The sequence below is a fragment of the Neltuma alba genome, unplaced genomic scaffold (assembly GCF_004799145.2).
Source record: "Neltuma alba isolate B1F8T4 unplaced genomic scaffold, ASM479914v2 tig00003082_pilon, whole genome shotgun sequence".
In the NCBI taxonomy this organism is placed as follows: domain Eukaryota; kingdom Viridiplantae; phylum Streptophyta; class Magnoliopsida; order Fabales; family Fabaceae; genus Neltuma; species Neltuma alba.
Genome location: NW_021633133.1, coordinates 480,861 through 505,158, shown reverse-complemented (window position 1 = coordinate 505,158; position 24,298 = coordinate 480,861). Strand labels below are relative to the sequence as shown.

General features: G+C 31.5%; 2 protein-coding genes and 1 pseudogene across 2 annotated transcripts; 2 read left to right on the top strand and 1 right to left on the bottom strand.

Annotated features, from left to right (window-relative positions):
- The window catches only part of LOC114740249 (acylamino-acid-releasing enzyme-like), a 41,794-nt pseudogene extending 37,405 nt beyond the window's left edge, over positions 1 to 4,389 (bottom strand).
- Positions 4,390 to 4,483: 94 nt separating this feature from the next.
- On the top strand, positions 4,484 to 6,601 carry LOC114740248 (photosynthetic NDH subunit of subcomplex B 5, chloroplastic-like). Its single transcript, XM_028928368.1, has 5 exons — positions 4,484 to 4,699; positions 4,821 to 4,881; positions 5,895 to 5,957; positions 6,172 to 6,230; positions 6,371 to 6,601. Exons 1-5 carry the CDS (start codon positions 4,484 to 4,486, stop codon positions 6,599 to 6,601), a joined length of 630 nt encoding a protein of 209 aa, XP_028784201.1.
- Positions 6,602 to 18,182: 11,581 nt separating this feature from the next.
- Positions 18,183 to 22,228, top strand: LOC114740216 (serine/threonine receptor-like kinase NFP). The gene is made up of 2 exons (XM_028928334.1): positions 18,183 to 19,594; positions 21,102 to 22,228. The coding sequence occupies exons 1-2, from the start codon at positions 18,422 to 18,424 to the stop codon at positions 21,837 to 21,839; spliced, it is 1,911 nt and encodes a 636-aa protein (XP_028784167.1). The 5' UTR covers positions 18,183 to 18,421; the 3' UTR covers positions 21,840 to 22,228.
- The last annotated feature ends 2,070 nt before the right edge of the window (positions 22,229 to 24,298 follow it).

Genomic DNA, 24,298 nt, shown 5'->3' with positions numbered 1-24,298 from the left:
TTAGAATTTTGAAAGTTTGCCTTCTCTACTTAACATAGGAAGAACTTATAATATAAAATTTTTTTTAGAAATTGGTGTATTTCCCCATCAGTTGGCCAATCAATTCTATGAAGTGAATTTGTTGCAAGATGGACTCCGGAATCTACAGAACAACTTCTAGATAAAAACACAAGAAACTTTCCATCTGTGCTGGTAGAAATTCAAGAACACCAATTAGGGTTATAGAAATACAGTTGATATCCTAATATTGTTTTAACTTTTAACAATTAGTGTAGTATCTTACAGCACGATGCAAAAATACAAGGCAATAAAAATATAATTTTAAAGTAGAGAAGGCAAACTTTTAAAATTCTTAAAGAATAATAAAGATCCAAGTAGCCATATTAATATTTATGGAAGGAATGAGTATAGTGCAAGAACACTTATACACATCCTGGAGGGATGTGGCTAACTGTCCATAATTGTTGTGTTAAGGGCATAAGTGAAAAAGAATATCCATTTACTTGAATCACTAATAATGTGATTTCTTGGACCCTACTTCAGTGTTGACACATAGAAGAACTGAAACAATAATAATGATTCATGACTAGCATTAGATCAGCATCCTTCTTAAGAAAGCATTGAGTTTAGTTTTGTAAAAGCAGGGCAAAGGAGCATAAGTGAATAAACCCGCCAAAAGGCTTAGCATTTTCAGAATTTATCTAAGTCAAGAAATAAGGAGGGAGACCTGTATTTCATAGTAAACATAAGTCAACCTAAACTTGATCAATAGATATTAGTAAGTCTTTAGTCTTCCTTCCTTTTTTTTTTCTTTGTAGATAGTAGGAAATCAATGTTACTGCCAAGAATTCAAAACTAAAGGACTTTTTTTTAAATAAAACTAAAAATACTTAGTTAATAGTATCTCATCTACTACACCCTACAATTTAACGCCTAGAACTTATCACTGGCTGTTGGTTTGACTTTCTTTATGCAATCATAACTACATCAATCCAGTAAAAGATCTGTAACATTGGCTATCTTTTCAATTGCCATGCCATTATCTTACATTATAGTTGCACATAAAAAGCTGAAAAGTTCTGAAAAATGTTCTATTTTCAAAGAAAACACATCTTTTGTCATCTATAAGAGAGAGAAAAACACAAATGGAGAATAAATAACAAATGCACAGATTAAACCTAGTTTGTATTAGGCAACAAATGCTAAAGATAAGTATTTGACTCCACCAGCTTACTGAAGTGTGGAAAGGGGGCACTGCTTATGCTTTGAGTTAGGTTAAGAGCATGCATCTCCCCACTGTTCCTATGTATACAGCATTACTTTCATGATTTAGCAAGGAAATAAACAAATTAACAATAAATATTCACTTCCTATTATGTATTTAAACAAGGGGATCAAGATCTCATGAAAAGTAACTTACAGGGCTCTGTTTCAAAGGTTTTTGACTCATGATATGGAGCTTTAACAGCATATAATGCAAAAGCCCTGTTAGAACAATACTTCATACCAAGTTTTATTGTTATAGTGGGCCATCCAACAAAAACCAGATATTGCTATGAGCCTTGAGTAGAAGGAACCCACGCAACTTGGCCATAACTCATAGATTTGTCAAGTCCTTTGCCTGCCTATACCTCTCTGCTGTAAAAACACTAATTAAATTGAGAGTTTCATAGAAATTATCCATATTATTTTGGTATTCATATGAGAGATGAAACGCGTTGACATTGATAACAAAAAGTGTAGGTTGCCGCTTTCCAGCATAAGTTTCTCCCCAGCCATCTTCCCAATCCCCTTGACCTTTCCAGCTACTACAGTCGTCGTCTGAAAGCCCTCCTTTCTTGTAGACAATATCATGAAATGTCAACTTTACAAGAGAGAGCTCTTCAGCTATATATGCTATATAAGTTTCACCTAGATTCCAATAGATTCCCTCAAACCTATGCCATAGAAAAATTATCTTCTATGCTCAAGTGTTACAACACCTGTTTGTAAAATTGCTACAAAAGCTACTGTTTACCTTTATGACTTTAAAACTAAACGTTTCAAATCAAACATTTAATGTTGATTTATTAAATAGACTACTAGTTTAACAGTGAATAGCGTAAGAGAATAACAATAGGAAAAATAGTCACATATCACAACATACCATCCATTAGTATAAACTAAACCATGCACCAATTAGGAGATATGAAACTCCTTCTCCATGTGAGATGAACTCCAAATTTCAAAGTGAGAAGGTCCTTCATTCTCAGGATTTCGAACCACTAGAAGTTTTGACCTAGAAGGAGATGAAACAATTATAGAAACCCCAGACATCTTTATGGGAAAGGGAGCCCATTGAAAATTTACAGAACTTTGCTTTCCTTGAACATGGTAAAGGATAGAATGAACTTTCTTCTCTTATTTTCCACAAGATGTGGCTGGCTAATACAAAACATCCCTTGAGAGCTCAATTCTATGGGAAAAAATAACTATAGAAACATCATCACCAATCAAACTATCATGATTGATACAAAAGAGGGCGAAGGGAGGAAAAAAATAGATGATAAAAAATGCTTACAGCATCAGACTTAAAAATCGATACCTTGTCAATGTTGGATATATGTATGAATTATTGAAGTAAGTTAGATTTATAAGTATATTCTTCCTCAGTCACTATATCCATCACTAGCTGCATATCCTTGTGTGGACCAAGTTCTGAATTGTTCAGGCTAAAACAGCTAAGAAGCTTCTATTGCAAGTTACGCGACCAAAAACATATTAACCATGAACAAAGAAAAAATTTTAGCGTCTAAAGTAATTGAACATGCTAGAACCTTCTAGCTCCATAAATTCAATCTCTAATACCACTATTACACTACTTTCTCATAAGTAAATTTTGTTGCATATATGGATTTATGACATGCTCCATACTTCATGCTTTAGTAGAGTAAAGGTTAAAAAATGTTTTCTTTAATATAGTGTGATAAAGCATAAATAGAATGAGAAAACATAAACATAAAATACAGAGAAAGAGAAATAAATACCAAATCCCTCAATCTCTTCCGCATCTACTGTGGAATCTCCCTGAACAAACCATGAGTTAAACATCAAATTGAAGCTGCATCGTTAACAACTCTATTATCTTATTCCACAGCCAAGTTTTAAATTCTGATTTGAAACTAAATTTATGAAATTTCCCTCATTCAATCTATGTTCCTGAAATTTTTTAGGGGAAAACCAAGGAATCACTATAACTTCAATTCAAAAAAAGTTTGAGAAGATATACTTACTGACGCCAATTATAAAAGCTTCAGTATAAGTATAATATGCCTATGCCTACTTTCTTAAATTTTCTCTTCACCAGTCAGCTTACAAAATTGAGAAACTTAGTTGGGTTGACCTGAGCTCATTTTAGGGCTTTTAGTGAAGATAAATCTGAGGCTGTTTGGCATTGCCTAAAACCCCCCCCCCAAATCTCTCTGCAATCAATACAATGATAAGTTGCAGGAAAATGAGCATATGATCTAAGCAAGCGAGGAAGAGAGTGAGAGACAAAGAGAACTCACATAAATACACTACAGAACCTAGACATGAGTCAAGCTGAGTCAACAAAAAAGGAGGGAATCTTTTTTGGATGTAGGGATCCATGTGTACTTTAATTTTTTTAATTTTAGTTAGATTATTTACATTAGATTTTTTTGTTTTTCTGTTTTTGGAAATATTTTTTATTTAAATCATCATTTGTTATTAATTGGTCATTGAAAATTTATTATTTTTATTTTATTTTATATATAAAAATAAGTTTTAATAACTAATAGTAATAAATTTTAACATTCGTCAATAATATTAATTAATAAATCTAATTGTGAGAAGCGGCATTTTTCTCAACAATAATATATCTTATTCCAAGTTTAGAAATGATAAGGATCCATGTTGTATACATTAAAGTTATTAGTTATATTTTATTTCCTTTATAAAAAGAGAAGAGTGTAAAGAAGTTTAACATTAAGAATTTAATTACTTACTAAATTCTTGTATATGTTAATATATTTACAAGTCATGCTATGATGTCTTGCCAGATTAAACTTATCTAAAATGACATTTTCTATAATTTTTTCACAAAAATAAAATTAAAATTTAATAAATAATAGTATTATTTTTGTTCCAAACAAAGTCTCCGGTCATTGTTGTACATTTTTTAATATTTAATTTGTTTTTAAAGGGTGTTTGGCTTTCTTAAAAGTATTTTTTAAAAAGTATTTTTGTATACGTTAAAATAAAACTTTTCTCACATATTTATTTTGTATATTGTAAAATTACTATGGTTTAATTTTTACTTAAACACTCCCTGATATATTCTGCAAAATAAAGTACGGAGATGAAGCATGAGGTGCCACGTGTCCGCATTTGTATATCCAATCCAAGTGGTAATACGAATAATAAGCGAAGCGCGAGCAATTTAAAGCCCAACATAACGGATAACAGATGAACAAACACAAGCATGGCGCTTCGTTCTTCACTCTCAGTTCTCTCTGCAAATTCAATTCCCATCAACCCTAAATTTGCATCAGCTCCTGCACCATTCAAATTGCAACAAGTTTTGAGAGCTCGAAGCAGCCCCTCGTCGACGAGGTTGAATGCTGCGGGTTTCGCCGAGATTGAACCCGATATCAGTGAAGATCCCCCAGATCGTTGGGAAACTAATAGCATAAGCCCTGTATGTTATAATTCATAAGTTTTCTCTATGGATTGGGAATGGCACACTGTGAGTGATAAATTAGATTTGGGGATTATGGCGTTTGGATTTGATTTTGATTTTTATTGTGGATATGCTTCAGGAAGATTTCAAGTACGGAGAGTATGATGGGCACCATACTTATTTCGAAGGAGAGAAAAAAGGTATAAGAGTTTATTGTGTAATGTGTACTTTATTGTTGGCTAATCTACTGAATATTCCTGTGGTTCAATGTTTTTACCCTTCTTTTTTATGCTATAAAGAATTTGCGAAAAGTGATGTACCAACGCCTTACATAAGGTCATATCTATATTAGAGAGCTGTGTCACTTTAAATCACTCGTGAGCTTTAGTACAATGTTCGTGTGACCTGATGCTTCGTACTGATAGATGTGGTTGATGGAGGATACTTAGCTTTATTACAGTTGATTATGACATCTGATATTTTAAGTGTTTGGGTATTTTAGTCGTAATATTTTGATGGAAAAGTTTGATCTTATGAATGCTATGCAAGTTATATGTAAAGAAAATTCGAGGGGACTGGCTTTTGTTGACTAGAGTCAGAAATTAGACTATTGAGTCGAAGGAACTGGGAAATTTCCTTAGAAGAAAGAAAAAAGGAGCAAAACAATATTTACTCCTATTGATAATTATTTATACATATTAACATCCTCTAGAAAGACAGAACATATGTAAATGAAGATTGAACTGATTTGTAGCATTCAGCCCAAACTTCGAGATCCCAGTTGAACTTTGATCTGGGTCTCACTGAGTGTTAATGAATCTTCCGTCGTGGTTTTTTCTTCTGTAATGCATCACTACCAATTAAAGATAGATTGATGTTTCAAGAATCAGGAACACTTCCTAGAAAATTATCATGGAAAGATCTCATTACTTAAGGATGAAAGCAAATAATTCGCTGGGACAGTTAAGTAAAGCACTGAGAAGACCTCAGAAACTGATTGATTCCGGGTTACAGGCAGCAGAAATCAGTTTTAATGACAGTTTAAAATGGCATGGTTAATATTAATGACGAACATTACGTAATTATAATACATCATTCGAGAAGTGCTCCTGAATTAAGGAAACAAGCAGCTTCCATTACTCTTCAGGGTCGAGAAAGACTTATTCCTGAAGAAGGCAACTTTTGATGGCTAACTAATATGGGCTCATTTCAGGAACATTTTGGGGTTTACTTGCTGAAGAGATAGCAGCAGCAGAACCCCCCACAGGATTTCAAGGTGCGATTCCCCCACGTCTTCAGTAGTTTACAATTTTCCATATGACATATATTTAGGTGAAGTTCCTCAAAAAACAGTCCAATTGTATATCATTACTTTATTAAACAACTCATCAACAACAAACGCCAAAGAAGCAAGAAACCACACACAAGATTTTTCCGATTGAAAATCCTAACATATTCGGCTACGAACTCTTTTTTCCATTTCTTTGCAGGGCTTATTTCATGGCTTTACCCTCCAGCCATCGTTGCTGGGATTGTCTTCCATGTTCCGGTAATTTTAAATTTTAAATTTAATTAGACGCTTGATAAAGTGTTATACAGCCGAATCAAAGGCTACTCTACCTGGGAATAACAAGCAATTTTGCAATTTACTTTGCTAAGAAATAATCATATTCATCATGTGTCATTCAGGGGGAGTACTTATACATTGCAACAGGATTATTCACGGCAATATTTTGCATCATTGAGATGGATAAACCTGACAAACCCCACCACTTTGAACCTGAGATATACAATATGGAAAGGGGAGCTCGGGACAAGTTGCTCAATGACTATAATACCATGGACATATGGGATTTCAATGAGAAATATGGGGACCTGTGGGACTTTACTGTTAAGAAGGATGACATAATGACAAGATAACTATTTCAGTTGATTATTCATAAGTATATATATTAAGCATGAAAGCCATACTAAATTTGTTTCGTTTTCCCTTCTCTTTTCCCAGGACTCTGTTGCCGTCTTGACTAGGGTTTTTCCATCCCTGCCTTGTTTTCTATCTGTGTATAGTTTTTGTTTTGTTGTATTATTAATTCTTTAGTACCCAGAAAACCCAGTCAAAATATACTAAATTCCAAGTGTCAAAGTTAATATGGGCTCCTCTTTTTCGGCCCTAAAAATCAATGCTTATATGCAATTAATGGAACCTCTTTAGCTTTTTCCTGCTTTTGGTTGAATTCCGTGAAAAGCTTATCAGCTTGATGTTTTCCCATAGATTGACAATGACCGACTAGAAAGTATCTGAGAATGCTTGCTTTTCGTAAGAGAAATTTCTGAGATTCCGATCATCATCGCATTTGCTATTTGAATTATTATTTTTTTATTTGATAGAGGGTTTCTTCTTTTAAAAGACTTAGAGCGCAAACAATTTTTGTCTCTTCCAATAAATATGCTTTTTGGATTCGAGCTTGCGTTTTTTTTTTTTTTTGAGAATAAGGCTGCTTATAACTTTAACTAATAGCTTGTTGGTATATTTGAATTAATTTATTTTGAGTGATTTTGCATTATATGAGATAAAGAGCTTTTTTCTTAATTGATCCTTTCGTTTTCTAAACACCCTCGGCTAAAAACAAAACATGAACTAATGATGGGTAGCTCAACTAAAAAACACACGCAAATAATTCAATATGTTGCCTTGCATTGACCATTCAAGTTTTCCGCAAAGAAATGAAGGAAGAACACCCTTTCATGCAATCCAAATTTTTTATATATGTGAAAATGAATCCTTAGTATAAAGTTTGCGTTAATAAATCTCATATTAAACATTGAAAGTAATATATTTTTTCTTTTTCTTTTTTTGGGGGGGGGGGGTTTAATGTAAAAACAAGATGTGAGCTCCATAGAGTAATGTTGTTAATGACATCCTCTCCTTGAATACTTGAAAAAAATGATAATTTTGCTTGTCAAGAACCATTTATATTACTTTCTGCGAAGCCTTATTCATATAAACCCTTACATATGCGCCATATTTGAGGACACCTAGTAGTTTGTCATTTGAAATCACCAAATTAATATTTTACTACATAATATTGATATTAATTAGTTCATAATTAAAAAATTAGTTTTGTGAGTGAACTTCATGGCATAGAACTTCTGTTTCAACTTCCAAAATTTAATTTCCTTTTAAATTTATGACCTAGTCAACGTCAATAAGACAAAATTATGAATTCTTTTAGTCATTGTTATTTGGAAAAATTATAATTAGGTCTCACTTAAAAAAATTAAATACAAAAAGTTTCTTAAAATCATAAAATTATTCTGAAGTCCCAAAAGATCTTATTACAATAAATTTTATTTGTTTACTTAACACATTACTCTTTTTTTTTTTAAGTTTGCATTGACAACTGAAAGAACAACGATTGACAACTTAAGATGCAACGATTAACAACTATAACGGCAGGTATTGATAACTCATGCATTACATTTTGTAATGTCCTGAGAAAATGTGTTGTCAATACTTACCACGATAGTGGTTAATCTTTACACCTTAAGTTGTCAATAACTGCTCTTTCAGTTATTAATACAAACTTAAAAAAAAAGAACAATTTTGATAATTAAACAAATAAATTTATTGTAAAAAAATCTCTTGAGATCTCAGAATAATTTTATGAGTTTAAAATATTGTATTTAATTCCTTTAGGTGGGATTTAATTGTCATTTTCTCTTGTTAATTTCCCCAAATATCTTTGTAATAATTGCTGGCTGATGATGGAAGGCAACTTTGAAGAATCACCAGTAGGAATTCAGATATATGAATTGAATGAGATAGTCAAGGTCGTGCTCAGTGGATACAGAAGCGAATGCTCAAAAGTTCAATTTTTCTTCAAAAGCTATCATGACTGAATAAACTTCTCCCAAAATGAGGTTTTAATTTCTTTTTTTACTTTTTTTAAACTATATACACACACATATGTGTGTGTATATATATATATATACATCTAAATAATCTTACTCAAGATACCGTTAAAAAAAACAGATATTTAAATTTTGGTTCATTATACTGTGAGAGACTAATTTTTTTTACTAAATTGAATCTCATGATTTTTTTTTTAATTTTACGCAGTTGAAAACTAGATAACAAAGAAACTAATTATGGGCCTGTTTGTTCAAGCATTTGAAGAACTTAAAAGTAACTTATTCAGCTTATAAGCTCCCTGTTTGGATGAGCTTATTATCTATCCTACTTATGGCTAAAAGCTGAATTCATAAGCCCGATTCAGTTAAGCTCCTCAGAGTTACTTATGGCTTTTTCGTCGTGCTTACAGATAGACGGTAAGGTACTGTTAAAACAATAAATTATTCTCAGAAAAAACCTTTCCCACTCTTTGCCCCTGTTCTCCACTCACTTGGCTCCATTCTTTTGCCCCTTCATCTACTCCTTTCCTCTTCTCGTCCAACTTGTCTTGTCGTCGCCTAATCAACTGCCGCCCGCCATCACACCATCGAGAGCAAGGCAAGAGTTGACCGGTTCTGTTGCAAGTTACGTGGCCCAGATTTTGATATATTAGGAAATTTTTATTTGAATTAAATATAAATTTAGAAATTATTTCCATATTAAAAAATATGTTCTGTAAATTTTCTAAGCTAAATATATTTATTTCATTAAAATTAACTTCTTCCAATTAAAATAATTTAAAATTATGGTATTATGTAAATTTATAATTTTTTTTTCATTTTACATTATCTAATAAAGTCATATATCTATTTTGGTCATTTTACAATTAAACTTACTTTTACTCAATCTTAATCCAAACAACCTTTTGCCAATCTCACTTTTGCAAACGGGCTTTTTTGAACTCCAATACAAACACAATTCAACTTATCCAATTTAGCTTTTACCCCACTTTACTTATCCATAAGTTGCTTTTTTAATAAGCAGTTTTTCCAATCGCTCATCCAAACGGGCACTATGAGCCACTTTTTCTCTCCACCGCTTAGATATTTCTTTTGATGTGACACGTCCACTGCGTTCAAACCCATTAGTCGCTGCCAATTTTGACATTTGAGCGCCAGCTGGTCAACTTGACTTGCCCCTACATCCTTTATGATCACGGCATTCTCTTCTCCAAATTCATAATTTCAAATCCACGTCATTCTTGATGGAATAAAGTTTTCTTTCCAGGCACATGATTTTGTTTAATTTCAACATATAAACATCAAATAATTAAATAACATAACTCAAAAGAATCGGTTGAAATTAGTTTAAAACAATAAATATATAATTTATTTTTCTAAAACACCCTAATTTATGGAGAAGGTAAGTGGGACTGTGGGAGAGAGAATAAGTGTAAAAAGATATATGGGAGAATAAGTGAAAAAAATGTGTGAGAGACATACAATTAATTAGAGGTAAAAATGAAAAAAAAAATACATTAAATGATTAGACAAGTTCAAATTGTATCTTATAGAAAAAAATCCCTTCCAAAATTTGATACTTATATTTTCAAGCATAAGGATATAAAACCAGGTTGAATCTAATCATAAATATAGTATCTTTGTTTATTTTATATGTCATATTTATTAGTTTTTTTAAATTAATTTATCTAGCTTATAATTTAATATTATAACAATGATAATTTAAGGAGGTCAAGTAATTTGATATAATTAAATAATTTATTTAATTTTCTTAATCTGGTATTATGTACTATGGATTAATCATTAATCACAATTTAACCCGCCATTGTGTGGAAGTTAAATAGAAAGTGATATTGAGTTATTTTTTTATATTATATTTTTTAAATTTGGAATGAGATGCAATTTAAATACAATTTAAAAAGACATATTATTCATAAGCTAGTAATGTCATAACTGTTATAAAACTAGAAGAAATAAGGAGACCAGAGAAGTAAACACCCAATTTTATCCGAGCCTCACAAGAAATATTAAATGTAAATAAAAAATAAATAAAAGAAATAAAACAATAATAAAATATTAATAACCTTCTTGATTCTTTCTTAGAAACTAAGTTTGAGAAATCCACCCTGTGACAAATTTAAAAAAAATATCCCTCTTACAATGAATAGTAATAAAATAAAAGATGAAAATTAAAAGCCAATTGACCCTCAAATTAGGAAATATAGGATGGACTTTAAAAAAAAATCAAAATCAAATTTCTCATTTAAGATGATTAACTCCTCAATTTAGAAATATCTGTTGGGCTTGTAATTTTGAAAATTTGAAAAAAAACAAAAATAAAAATAAAAAATCACAATTTGTTGATAATTTGGTGCTTAAATAGGAAATTATATTATGAGTCATAATTGAGGGAAATTAAAAAACAAAAATTAGAGAAAAATTAAAAAATCCTAGATAGAGTTTATAAATAAGACAGTAAGTAAAAACGCATTAGCAAATTCGATCATTCTTGTAACCTTCTTTCAATAAATATTTACTAAGTCCGTTATACCACATTGTTCCAGATTGTTTAATCCATATAAGGATTTATGCAAATGAATTGCATAATTTTCTCATGAATTCTTACATGTTTCTGGCAATTTAAATCTTTTAGGGATTTTCATATAAATTTTAGCATCTAAAGAACCATATAAATATGCTGTAACAACATTCATTAAATACATTTCAAATTTTCTATAAACCGCCAAACTAATTATATATCTTAAAGTGATTTGCATCCACCACAGGAGAATATATCTTTTCATAATCAACACAAGGTCTTTGTGAAAACTCTTATGCTATAAGCCGTGCTTTATATCTAATGATCTCATTTTTCTCATTTCATTTGCACACAAAAACCCGTCTGTGTACCTAATTGGTTTTACACCATTTGATATGTGGATTATAAGTCCAAAACTTCACGTTTTGAAAGTAAATTTAACTCTTCTTAAATCGCATTTTTTCATTTTGGCCAATCATCTTTATATCTATATTCTTCAATTGATGTAAGTACAAGATCCCCATATTGATTAATTATTTTAATAGCAATATTATATGAAAAAATGATGTTGACAACTATATTTTTTCACCACATAATTTTAATAGAGAACTTATTTTGAAAACTGCTTCATTATATTCAGTCACAGTTTTAAAATCTTGGAGCCTCAGATGTATCCATTCATAATGAGTTTTAGGCAAAATTACCCTTTTTTGATGATCATACCTTTTTTTAAAATTGTTCCACAATTTTAACGGATCTTTCACTGTTAGGTATTTGGCTTTCAACTCTTCATGTAAATAGTGACATAAAAAAATCATGGCCTTAGTTTTGTCTTGGTTAGTTGCTTCATTTTTGGGTAAAATAGCATTTCCTAGACCTTTGGCATCTAAATAGATTTTATTATCTAAAACCCAAGACAAATAGTTTTTTCTCATGATATCAAGGGCTGTAAATTCGAGTTTGGTAAGATTGGCCATGAATAAACTAAAATGGTAGTAACAAAAATTAGAATTATAATAAAATTGATGAACAGTAAAACATAATAAATAAAATATTAGGATTCAAAAGTCACCCATAAATAAATTATTCCTTCAAAATTATAAGCAAAAATAAATAAATAATAACAAATAAGCACATATGAGAATGGAAAAGATAAACAACACAAATAATTAGCTACAATACATAATATAGAGACATATATATATATATATATATATATATATATAGATTTCTATAGAGGGAGGGGGAAGCGGGGTACTATGAATTGATATATAAATAACACAATAAAATAACTAATATATAATAACAATTTAAATTAAAAACAAAGATCAGGATACAGTAAAATAAATACAGATTTATAATATAAATAAAAAATAAACCTATAATTATATAAATTACATTATATAATCACATATAATACTATTAGGTATTATTATAAATAAATTATATAAACAACATAAATAAATATAAACAAATATAATGAAAGAAAAGAAAATTTAAGCAATATAAATTATACACACATGTATATGTATATGAGAATTAGTATAATACAAATAAAATAACATCAATTATAAAAAAAACATAAATAACATAAAACAAATAAAATAAAATACATAATGTAATGATAAAATTAAAATGTAAAGAAAAGAACAATAGAATAACATTATATAATATAAAAACAAAGTAATTGAGAAAGGAGATAATATAAAACTAATATGTAGACAATGTATAGATATATATATATATATATATGATTATTGAGTAAGGAGATAATTAGATGATGAGAAGAATATATTATCTTACAAAGCGTTTATACCTCAAATTTTCAGAGCAAGCTCGTACTGATAACGTATTATAAAACTAGAAAAAAAGAAAGAAAAAAGAGAGTAGAAAAGAAAACAAAAAATAGAGAAGACAACGATCTTTTCTCATTCACCTTGTTTCATGGTACAAATGTCTTATGCATAGCTTTTATTTATAGGCCTCTAAGCATTAAAGTCTTATGCTAGGATTACAAAGAAATAAAAAAAAAATATCATAATGGCATTAATAATGAGAAACTCTTCTCAAGTCATTTATTAGGGAAGTTATATAATTTATGACACTTGGAGGTGAGGAATCCTATGAGAAGGCATCCACTCATATAATATTCATAATAATGACTTATATTTCAAATTTTACATAGGTACACATATAGTTAAAAGTACGTAGCTGTTCAATTGACAGTCTAATTCAAATATGAGATTATATGTTTAACCTTTGGTGGGGTCTGAGTTCCTCCCATTAAATAAAGGATCAAAAAGAAAAGGGAAAATGATAGATAAAGAAGCTTCAAAATGTGAAATGCCAATTTGAAAAGCTAAGGAAATGTAATTACCTATAGAGAAGTCCACCTCCTTTTCAGGGAGAGCTAATGCTTGTTGGCGGCCACCGGTGTGGTGGCTACCGGTGAAGGATTTTTGTGACAAGATTTTTTTTTTTTTTGGAATAGGATAATATTGGTTCAAAGTGACGGGGGTGGGATTTGATCTCACAACCCCTTGGCCACTTGGACCAACAAAAGGGAAGATGGCCATTGGGCTATCAAAGATTTCTTAACCTTATAATACAAGCAAAAATATAAGTTAACTCTTTTACTGTGACTCCAGCTCGTGACAACAATTTATCTGAGGATGACAAGTCTTAATTGAGAAATAACAAGTCTAAATTTGATATTAACAAAGCAACTTTTCCTTATACATAACAAATAGCAGCATGTGCATTAATTAAAAATGATCATAATTTATTTAAAAATGACACGTCTTTACTATAAAATGACAAGTCTAAAATTGATATTAACAAGATAACTTTTCCTTACACATAACAAGAAATAACATCTATGTTAATTAAAAATGACCATAATTTATTTGAAAATAACACGTCTATACTAGAAAATGATAAGTCTAAACTTGATATTAACAAGGCAACTTTTCCTTATACATAACAAGAAATACCGAATAAATTGTTGTTATTTTCCAGCAAAGACGTGTCATTTTTAAATAAATTATGATCATTTTTAATTAATGCACATGCTGCTATCTGTTATGTATAAAGAAAAGTTGCTTTGTTAATATCAAATTTAGACTTGTTATTTCTCAATTAAGACTTGTCATCCTCAGATAAATTGTTGTCACGAGATGGAGTCACAGTAAAAGAGTTAACTTATATTTTTGTTTGCATTATAAAATTAAGAAATCTTTGATGGCCCAATGGCCATCTTTTTGTTGGTCCAAGTGGCCAAGGGGTTGTGGGATCAAATCCCACCCCCGCCACTTTGAACCAATATTATCCTATTCCCAAAAAAAAAATCTTGTCACAAAAATCCTTCACCGGCAACCACCACACCGGTGGCTAGCGCCAGTGGCCAGAGGCGGTCGGTGGCCGCTGGAGGCCAGTCGCCGACGGTGGTCGCCAGTTGCCGGTGAGGGGTTGAGTTTTTTTTTTTAAAAAAAAAGAACAAAGGGCATTTTTGTCATTTCACTGAATTTCAAAATTCTAATTTGGGAAGGACTTTCCTATGGGTAATTACATTTCCTTAGCTTTCCAAATTGGCATTTCACATTTTAGAGCTTCTTTATCTGTCATTTTCCCAAAAGAAAACTATTGAAGTGTGTGAAAGGAAGAAAAAATAATGGCATGACTCATTTTTCAACCTCAAAGTCGTTAAAAGGATAATTTTATAACGTCCCATTAAAATTTACGTGATTTTTTGAGAGAAGAATTATAATAAGATCCTAAAAAAATAACTAGAAAAAAGTCTCAATAACAAATTAATAGTTGAAACATGTTTCATTTTTTACAATTTAATTTTACAAGTTACTTAGTTGTTATTGAATTTTTAGTAATTATGATCATTCTTTATGACTTTATATTAATCCTCCTTTCTCTAAATGATACAAAAATTTGTTTTACTTCATTTATTAGAGAGAGCCTTTATCATTCTTAATTTGTAGATATAGTACAATTTGTTATAATTTTAATATTTATATTTAAATTGTAATTTTAATGGAAGTCTTCCAACTAATTTTAACTTAGACAAAAGAAGAAAATATGTATTTTTAGTGATATTCTTTTCATGTGCTTGCTGCCTGCGTGTCAAACGATGCCACTTCCCATCCACTTGGCCTAAGCGGACGTCAGGGTGACCACATCCCTCCCATAATTTAATTAATTAATTTGTCCCTTTTAGTCGTTAATTTACAAATAACAAACAATATCTCATCAATTTCATGACTAGACAAAATTTTAATATATTGGACTTTTAGTGCATTTTTAAATTTTTTATTAAATGCGTCACTTTGCGGGGCCCACGATCTCAGAATATTCAAGCCGCTTGACTAGTGATGGAGTCAGTAGTCACAGGGTGGTAATTACTTATGGGCCAGCCTCTCTGCTGTTGGCAGCAGCCATTGAATGAACGCCACCTGTTAGCGTGACCCGTTCAAGCCCTTAGTTTTTCCACGCAGCTCCTATTGTTGCGCCCCGCACAAAAGGTCGTCATAATTACTTTTGTTTTGTTTTGTTTAACTCTTTCCTAAAATTTAATGACTTTTTTGTTTTTTTGGTGAGAACCAAAAAACGCAAAAACAATTCACTGCCACCATCAGTACTTAATATAAAAGTTAATTAATTAATTTAAATAAATTAAAAAAATTTTAAAGCTAATTATTGATAATAAATAGGTGTTATTTTTTCTAAAATATCATTCCTAATCAAGTGTATTAGCTGGAACTACTATTACTACAAAGACTCTCTTAAAAAAATAGATAAATATGATAGACAAAACGGATTGAAATTTTATATTTAGGACCAAAATAAAAAATCAAACAAGCTCTTATATTAATGACCTGAGGTAGTATGAGAGTTTGTTTAACTTTTAATTTGGTTCTAAATATAACACATCAATCCACTTTGTCTTTCATATTTATTTATTTATTTAAAACAATCTTTATAATCGTTGCACATGTTTAATATTTTATCAAATGGTACTACCTCCGGTTCTTAATATAAGACACTGTTTGACTTTTATTTTGGTTCTAAATATAAGACCCCAATCTATTTTGTTTATCATATTTAGCCATTTTTTCCAAGATAATCCTTCTAATAATTATATTTCTAGCTAATATAGTTGATTAATAAGGATATTTTAGGAAAAACAACACCTATTTATTACAAATAACTAACTTAACTTATTTACTTAATTTCCTCAAATTAGTCAATTGGGTCTTATAATTAGGACTGGAGGTAGTAATTCTAATTACTATACATAATGAGTAAAAGTGTTCTAGAAAGACAACACCTATTTATAACAAGTAACTAACTTAACTAATTTACTTAATCTCTTCAAATTAGTCAACCAGTTCTTATATTAAGGACTGGAAGTGGTATATTAAAACTGAAATTATAAATTCATATAATAATTTTAATAATGGGGCTTGTATTAAAAATAGAAAATACTCTCTCTCAACTCTATAAATATAAGTAGAAGAGTAACTTATATACCATACAACTAAACTTTTTCTTTTTTTTGCCAGCATATGACTTAACTTATAAATATAAAAGTGTCTCATAAATATAAATTGTTAAATTTGATTTGTTAATGAGGTAACTAGATTCATAAATATATAATTTTGAAGTGTAAATATTAAATATTTTTCAATCTATCTATATTTACATTTTTAATTTAAAATTATGAATAATATTTCTCTTTTGGCCCCTTAAAAAATTGTCCCTTAGGTCAAACCTTTTAAATCAAATCAAAATTTATCAATATAAAATGGGCTAAAATACATTTTGCCAAGCTCTAGTTTAGTTGAGCATATAAACTATTTAACTTTTTAAAATTTAAATTTAAGATCCTAATGTTGTATATTTTTACTTCAACTCGCCTCATTTAAATTAATGGTTTTGCCGCATCAAGATTTGTATATACTTTTTTGTTTAAAGAGAATGCAGCAGAGGGAGAACATTTTTTTGGGTCTTATTTATAAATCACTTCATTTAAATTTTAACATAAATGTATTATTTTATTTTTTATTTATTATAGTATATATAGTTATTTTTTTAAAAAAAGTGCATATATATTTAATGGGAATAAAATTAAAAATTTATTATATTTTAAGGAAAAATTAATACTCCATCTGTCTCTTTTTATAAAAAAAAAACATTCTCTCTTCTAACAGTGTCTCTAAATATAAGGAAAAAAAAATCATCTTTGTCTGAAATTTTAAACTTATTGTTATACTTTTATTCTCATTAAATATATTATCTCTCTACGATAAATATTTGCTCATTATTTCTCATTTACTCTTTTTACAAATAAAAATATAATTAAAAAACATATATATCTTATATATTTATTGTTTTTAACTAAATTTAAATAACATTTATAATTACTCAATTGTAGCAGTTGTATCTTATAATAATAACGGGGCATAAATTCTACATTCAAGCTATAAGGTTACGTTTGGTAGGGAGCATTGAAAATGAGGGATTGGGATTGAGATTACAATTGAAAAAATATATTAAGAGAGTGTTTAATATAAGAAATTTGTTTGATATATGGGATTAGCCAAAGCCATGTATGTGGGATTGGAGAATACCATGGGGGAAGTGGTATTCTCCAATCCCACCTTTATGAGTTTGTCTAATCCCATATAACAAACAATTACTCATGCTAAGTATTATTTTAATGATTTTTTTCAATTGCAATCCCAATCCCAATCCCTCATTTTCAATGCTCCCTACCAAACGGGACCTAAATGTCTTATGAATAACATAAAAAGAGTATCTGAGTAAGTATTGGATGCTAGAGGGTTTAAGTATATAATTTGTTTAGAATGACTTATAAATTACCTTTTAATAATAATTTATAAAATATGAGATAAATATAAAATTTTTTTATTATAACTTGTATAAAACATTTATTTATAAATAATAAATAATTTCAAATGTGAGCACGTGATCCTCCAATGCCAGTACAAAGCTAATATGAATGCCACAAGTCTATACCCACTCTACACCCCATTCACAGTTTCACACCAGCAAACCGAATTAGTCGAATTCAAGTTTCGTCACGGGACAATAACACCCTGGTTGACTAAAATCTTGACCACGGTTCCTTCTGTTCTGTAACCCCCCCTCACCTCCTTCTTCCGCCTCCTCCATATAAACCCCCTCACAACCCAACCAACTTCAAAGCTCAACAATCAGAACCAGAAACCCCAAAACCAAGAAGATCCAAACAGAAAATGATGAGAATCCGAAACTCCATACCCCCCCATCTTCCTCTTTTCTTCTTCCTCCTCCTTCATCTTTTTCATCCTTCACAAGCTCAGGACCAGATACAACCCAACACCACCGGCTACCAGTGCCCCGCTAATCAGACCGGCTCCGGCTACCCGTGCCGGACCTACGCCTTTTACCAAGCTTCAGCTCCTAATTTCCTCGACCTCGCCTCCATTGGTGACCTCTTCTCCGTTAGTCGCCCCATGATAGCACAACCAAGCAACATTTCTTCTCCTAATTCAACTTTAGCCCCAAACCAACCCCTCTTCGTTCCTTTATTTTGCTCCTGCAACTTCATCAACTCAACCTTCGGTGCCATCTCCTATGCGAATCTCTCCTACACCATCAAGAAAGGAGACACGTTCTACCAAGTCTCCTCGTTTAGCTACAGGAACCTCACGACCTACCAATCCGTTGAAGTCGTGAACCCCACCCTTATCCCGACGAATTTGACAATCGGTGTCAGCGCCGTGTTCCCTGTGTTCTGCAAGTGCCCTAACACGACGCAATTGCGAAACGGAGAGAACATCCTGATTTCCTACGTGGTTCAACCGAATGATAACGTATCGTCGATCGCCACCATGTTTGGATCGAAACCGCAGTCAATAATCGATGCTAACCGTAAAAATTTCCGAGAATTTGATACTATCTTCGTTCCAGTGTCGCGATTGCCGGTGCTGACGCAGCTTCCGGTTAATACTTCGGCGCCGCCGGCTTCGTCCCCTGCCGCATCTGTAACTTCCCGCGACAGAACAGGAACTGTGAGAGGATTGGCGATTGGGCTAGGGATTGTGGGGTTACTGTTGATTCTGGTTTTGGGGCTGTGGGTTTACAGAGAGGCTCTATTCAAGGACAAATTGGCGGTGGTGGTCGGAGATGAAGAGAAGCATAAGCAGAGCTTTGCGACGGGGACGAAGGGATCGAAGGAAGCGGAGGCGAAATTGATGGCGAATGTGTCGGATTGTTTGGATAAGTATAGGGTTTTTGGGTATGAAGAACTGAGAGAAGCCACAAATGGGTTTGATCAGAGATGCTTGATTCTTGGGTCTGTGTATAAAGGAACCATTGATGGAGAGGTCTATGCCATCAAGAAGATGAAGTGGAATGCTTACGAGGAGCTCAAGATCTTACAGAAGGTAACTATAATTAATTTTCCAATTTGTTTACACGTTCCATTCACCACTTTTCATTTCTTGTTAGAGCGGGGAAAAAAATACAAAATAACTTAATTAAATTAATTAATAAATGTGTAAAAATTATAACTTATTTTTTAAAATACGCTTTTATTTATGAAAAGGAAGATATGCTAGACTAATCAAAAGGACTTTATGTTTTGCTGGCTAAACGCACACAGACGCACTTATATGAAGTACTTCGTGTTAATGGAAAAAAGCCAGGCCGTCTAGGATGAAAGTGGAGAAAATTAAAATTAAAGTTTTAATTTCACAAAATTACTACAAGTTCTATTTTTTAAAATTTATAAGAAGCCACATGCTATATTAGGCCATCATTGATTTAAAAGCAAATCATGTTAAATATATAAAAAAAAAAAAGTGGCATTTTTTTTAATCAATATTGTTGCTGATAAACCATGTGGTATTTGATATTATGAAGTAGTTTAAATTAAGTTTGGGTTGAACCCTCATGAAAAAATCATAATTGGTTTTTGTCAACTACAAGACTCGAGTTCAGGACTTTATTTAAAAGATGTTGAATTCTTCAATTGTCATTCAATCCAAGCACTGTAATTTATTTATAAATACTTCTTAAATTTCATGCAATATTAAAAATTAGGAAGTTATATGTGGAAATTAGAAAGGATCAAGCGAGGTGACTTGCCTCATATTGAGGTCAACGGAATGGTTTGTTTTTTCATTTGCAAGGTTTTCCTATGTTAATATAATACCAGAGTTTGCAAAACTACAAATTGTATTTTTTGAGTTATGTCACTCTCCTCCTCTCCTTTACTTTCGGTGTACTCCACCAAACCAAGGGAATAAACCTGTGGATTCCCTTATATACCAAATATTTAATGATTCCCATGTTACTTGGTTACTAAACAAAAATTAATCTGATTGATATAGAAATAGGGCAGGGTAAGAAAATAACAAAATTGCCACTTGTTACCCATGGTTTGACTTTTAATCTATTAGATTCATGTGAATATACATCTAAGACAGTGCATCATTGGTGAAAGTGGTGGTTTTAAGTTACACCCAGTCAGATATTTTAAAAACGTGCTTAGATAAGATTAGGAAAGAGTGTTAAGTATTTAATTTAATGGCATGATGAAGAAGGTCTTTTCAACTTTGTCTTATTCGATTTGCTTAAGGTCTTTTTTGGATGCGGGTTTTTTTGACTTTGTCTGATAAAGCAGTAGGTTAGGTTAGCTTAAAGTCACCTTAAGAGACAAAAGCCGCCTCTGCTTTGTTCCTTCGTGTTCCTATATGACGGCTCTTAGCTAAGTTAAAATATCAGCAAATAAGAGGAGGTTCGTTATCAAATAATAGCATTAGTAATTCTAGGCTTCTCTCCAAACAGGCTTATTCTTTACTCTGATACATGACCTTTTCATTCTTTTTTCTATAACAACTTTCCCAAATAAATGACTAACAATGCACAATCCTCTTATATACGATGAAGGTGAACCATGGGAATTTGGTGAAGTTAGAGGGCTTTTGCATTGACGACGATGAAGCAAACTGCTATCTAGTCTATGAATATGTTGAAAACGGATCCCTCTACTCATGGTTGCATGAAGACCGGACCGAGCGGTTGAACTGGAAAATGAGGCTGCACGTCGCCATTGATGTAGCCAATGGCTTGCAATACATCCACGAGCACACAAGGCCAAGGGTTGTCCACAAAGACATCAAGAGTAGCAACATCCTCTTGGATGCTAACATGAGAGCCAAGATAGCTAATTTCGGACTCGCAAAGTCCGGAATGAATGCCATCACAATGCACATTGTGGGAACTCAAGGTTACATAGCTCCTGAATATTTAGCCGATGGTGTAGTCTCAACCAAGATGGATGTGTTCTCTTTTGGGGTAGTTCTGCTTGAACTAATCACAGGCAAAGAAGCCATTGATGATAGAGGAAATCCCTTGTGGACAACTGTGGTAAGAGCTTTTGAATTGGGTAGTGACCAAGAGAAGAACAAGAGACTAAGGGAATGGTTGGATAGTTCTCTCTTGAGAGAGACATGTTCAATGGAAAGTCTCAGGAGTGTGCTTAATGTTGCCCTTGCTTGCTTGCATAAGGATCCAACAAAGAGGCCTAGCATGGTGGATGTTGTTTATGCTTTGAGTAAAAGTGAAGATTCTGGTTTTGATACCTCAGATGATACCATGGATTCACCGTTAGTATCAGCAAGGTGAATCAACTAGATGCCTCATAATCTTCTATATTCATAGAAATAAATTTGCCTATAGATAGGGGTTAAAAAAAAAAAAAAAGAGGAATAATCAGTCATAGTGCACTTGAAAGTAAAGAAAGAGATAAGAGACAAATAAGATAGGTCCTACATTTGATAATGCGGGGGACCCACCTTTTAGATTCAAATGTTAATGTTTATGTCATGAGTAGAAGCACAAATATATGAATATGGAAGATTCTATTTGAAACTAATCATGATTTGCAAGACACCATTGTGGGTGTAATAATAAGTTTGTGGAAGGGAAAAATGTTTTTCAGGTCTGTCTATCAAGTTTAGATTAAATGCGAAGCATATATTTATGTGAATGTGAGGTTGATTTGTTGGAAAGTCTCTAGAGAATTGGTTCCCCCACCCCCCCCAATAGTGTTGAATTAATTTTTTTTTTATATATTCAGTAGTTTCTTGATGAACATAAGATGACCCAGGATGAACAGAATGATAATATTGGTATCAAATGATACTCCTCTAATTCTAAATATAAGACCCTTATACTAGTATGTATAAAGGTTTTATATTTAGAACCAGAAAAGTATTTAGTCTTTTTAAATCTATTTAGAATTGTTGTCTTTATATTAGAATAATTTATTTTGTTTAATGTTAGTTAAAGGAGTGTTAAATTAAACGTAATATTGATTATATGAAAAAGTAGTAAAATTTTGTTAACAATTTAATGGAAGTCAAATTTATTTTAACTATTCTTCTAAAAATAATGGGGCAGGATTGATTTAATTGAAGTTAGATAATAAATTTGTTCTTATAAATAAATTAGAGGGACAAAATTGCTTAAATTAAATAGATTACCTTGCCGCAATGTGTTAGGAAAAAAATCACATTGGAATTTTCAAATCTAATAAAATAAGATATATCAATACTATTCTTCAAACCAATGGGTTATTTGGGTTCAAATGTCTTGGATGGCATGATTATAAAATCCAAAACCAAACACGTCCAGAAATGGGGCATTTTGAGGTAACAAATGTAGACTTGTTTCTCATACCAAAAATATGTAGACATGTTTCAATAATAATTATATTATATTATCTTGGAATATAATTTTCATTTAATAATTACTATTAAAAAGGAGGTAAATAGGAGAAATTCTCATTGCTGAACCTTCATCAAACTTTTCTAATGTAGAATCATCCCTCATCACTTATGCTTAAAGTGCCACACGGAGCTAAACTTACGATTGATCGACATTTCAAAAAACTACCCAAACAAAATACTGGCACTTCTTTAGAGCCAATAGTTCATGCATAGTACAAATTGTTATGCTTTTATATTTTGTTATATATTTTTATTGTAGACATTGATTGACAACTTATTAATATGGTCAAAATGTCATTAATGGTCAAAATTTTTTTTTATTATATATGTTTTTCTCTTATTTTTCCTGTTTGGAACCTTGTGTAAATATCTTTTAGTTTGCCTGTGTCAGTTTCATTTTTCAAAAAATGACAGCTGTCATTGTGATGATTTTTGTGTGCGTGCGCTAAGCATAAGTATCTTTCTATTTGAAGTAGTCCTTTTCAAGGCATTATCAGATACTAAATATGAATTTGAATCTAGACCACTTTTCCTGGCCCAACTTCCATGATACATTGTGATGAATTTTGATGTTTCTTTTTTTGATATAATGTTTTCAAAAGCCTTACAATTTTTTCCTGGAACCAAGGCTAAGCCCAAAGGTATCTGTTTTCTTTTTTTTTGTTACAGCAAAGGTTTGTTATAGTCGAGCCTACTTACTTAACTCATTATTCATTGTCTGGCCCAACTTACATAACCAATGGGTTGATTCATCAAACTTCTCTTTTTTTTTTGGCTAAAACATAAGTATCCTCCTATTGAAGGCAATTCTATTCGAGACACTGTTAGGTACTAAATGTGGATACTTCTACCAGCGGGGATTTGAACTTTGATTTGTCATGTTGTGAGGGACTAATCCCTTCTGTTAGACCCAACTTCTATTAGTTCTCTTTTTTGAGAATATAATAAAATTAAATAACTTCTCTCTGTTTTTTGTTTTGTAAAAGATGAACATTTTCCAGCTTCTCATTGAGCTATTCGGACTTTCGTTCGAGATTTACGGGGTTTTGAAGTTTCATACAAGGGAAGTTCAATGGTCTATTCTATTTGGATATATTTGCTGGATTATTTGGTTGTCCGGATGTAAAATCGTGTTTGGCTCGAAGATAATCTGGACGGTGCAAGTGCTCCATCCAGCTGGTTTCATTAAGGTGGGAGTAGACGGTTCTGTGCTAGAGAATGGAAGAAGCGGTTATGGAGTTGTTCTGCCATATATACAGGGAGGAACATTAGGGTTTGTTTAGGATAATTTATAAACAGTTTTTCGATCTTGATTTACGGAATTTTATCTCCGGTTCTAAATATAAAGACTAG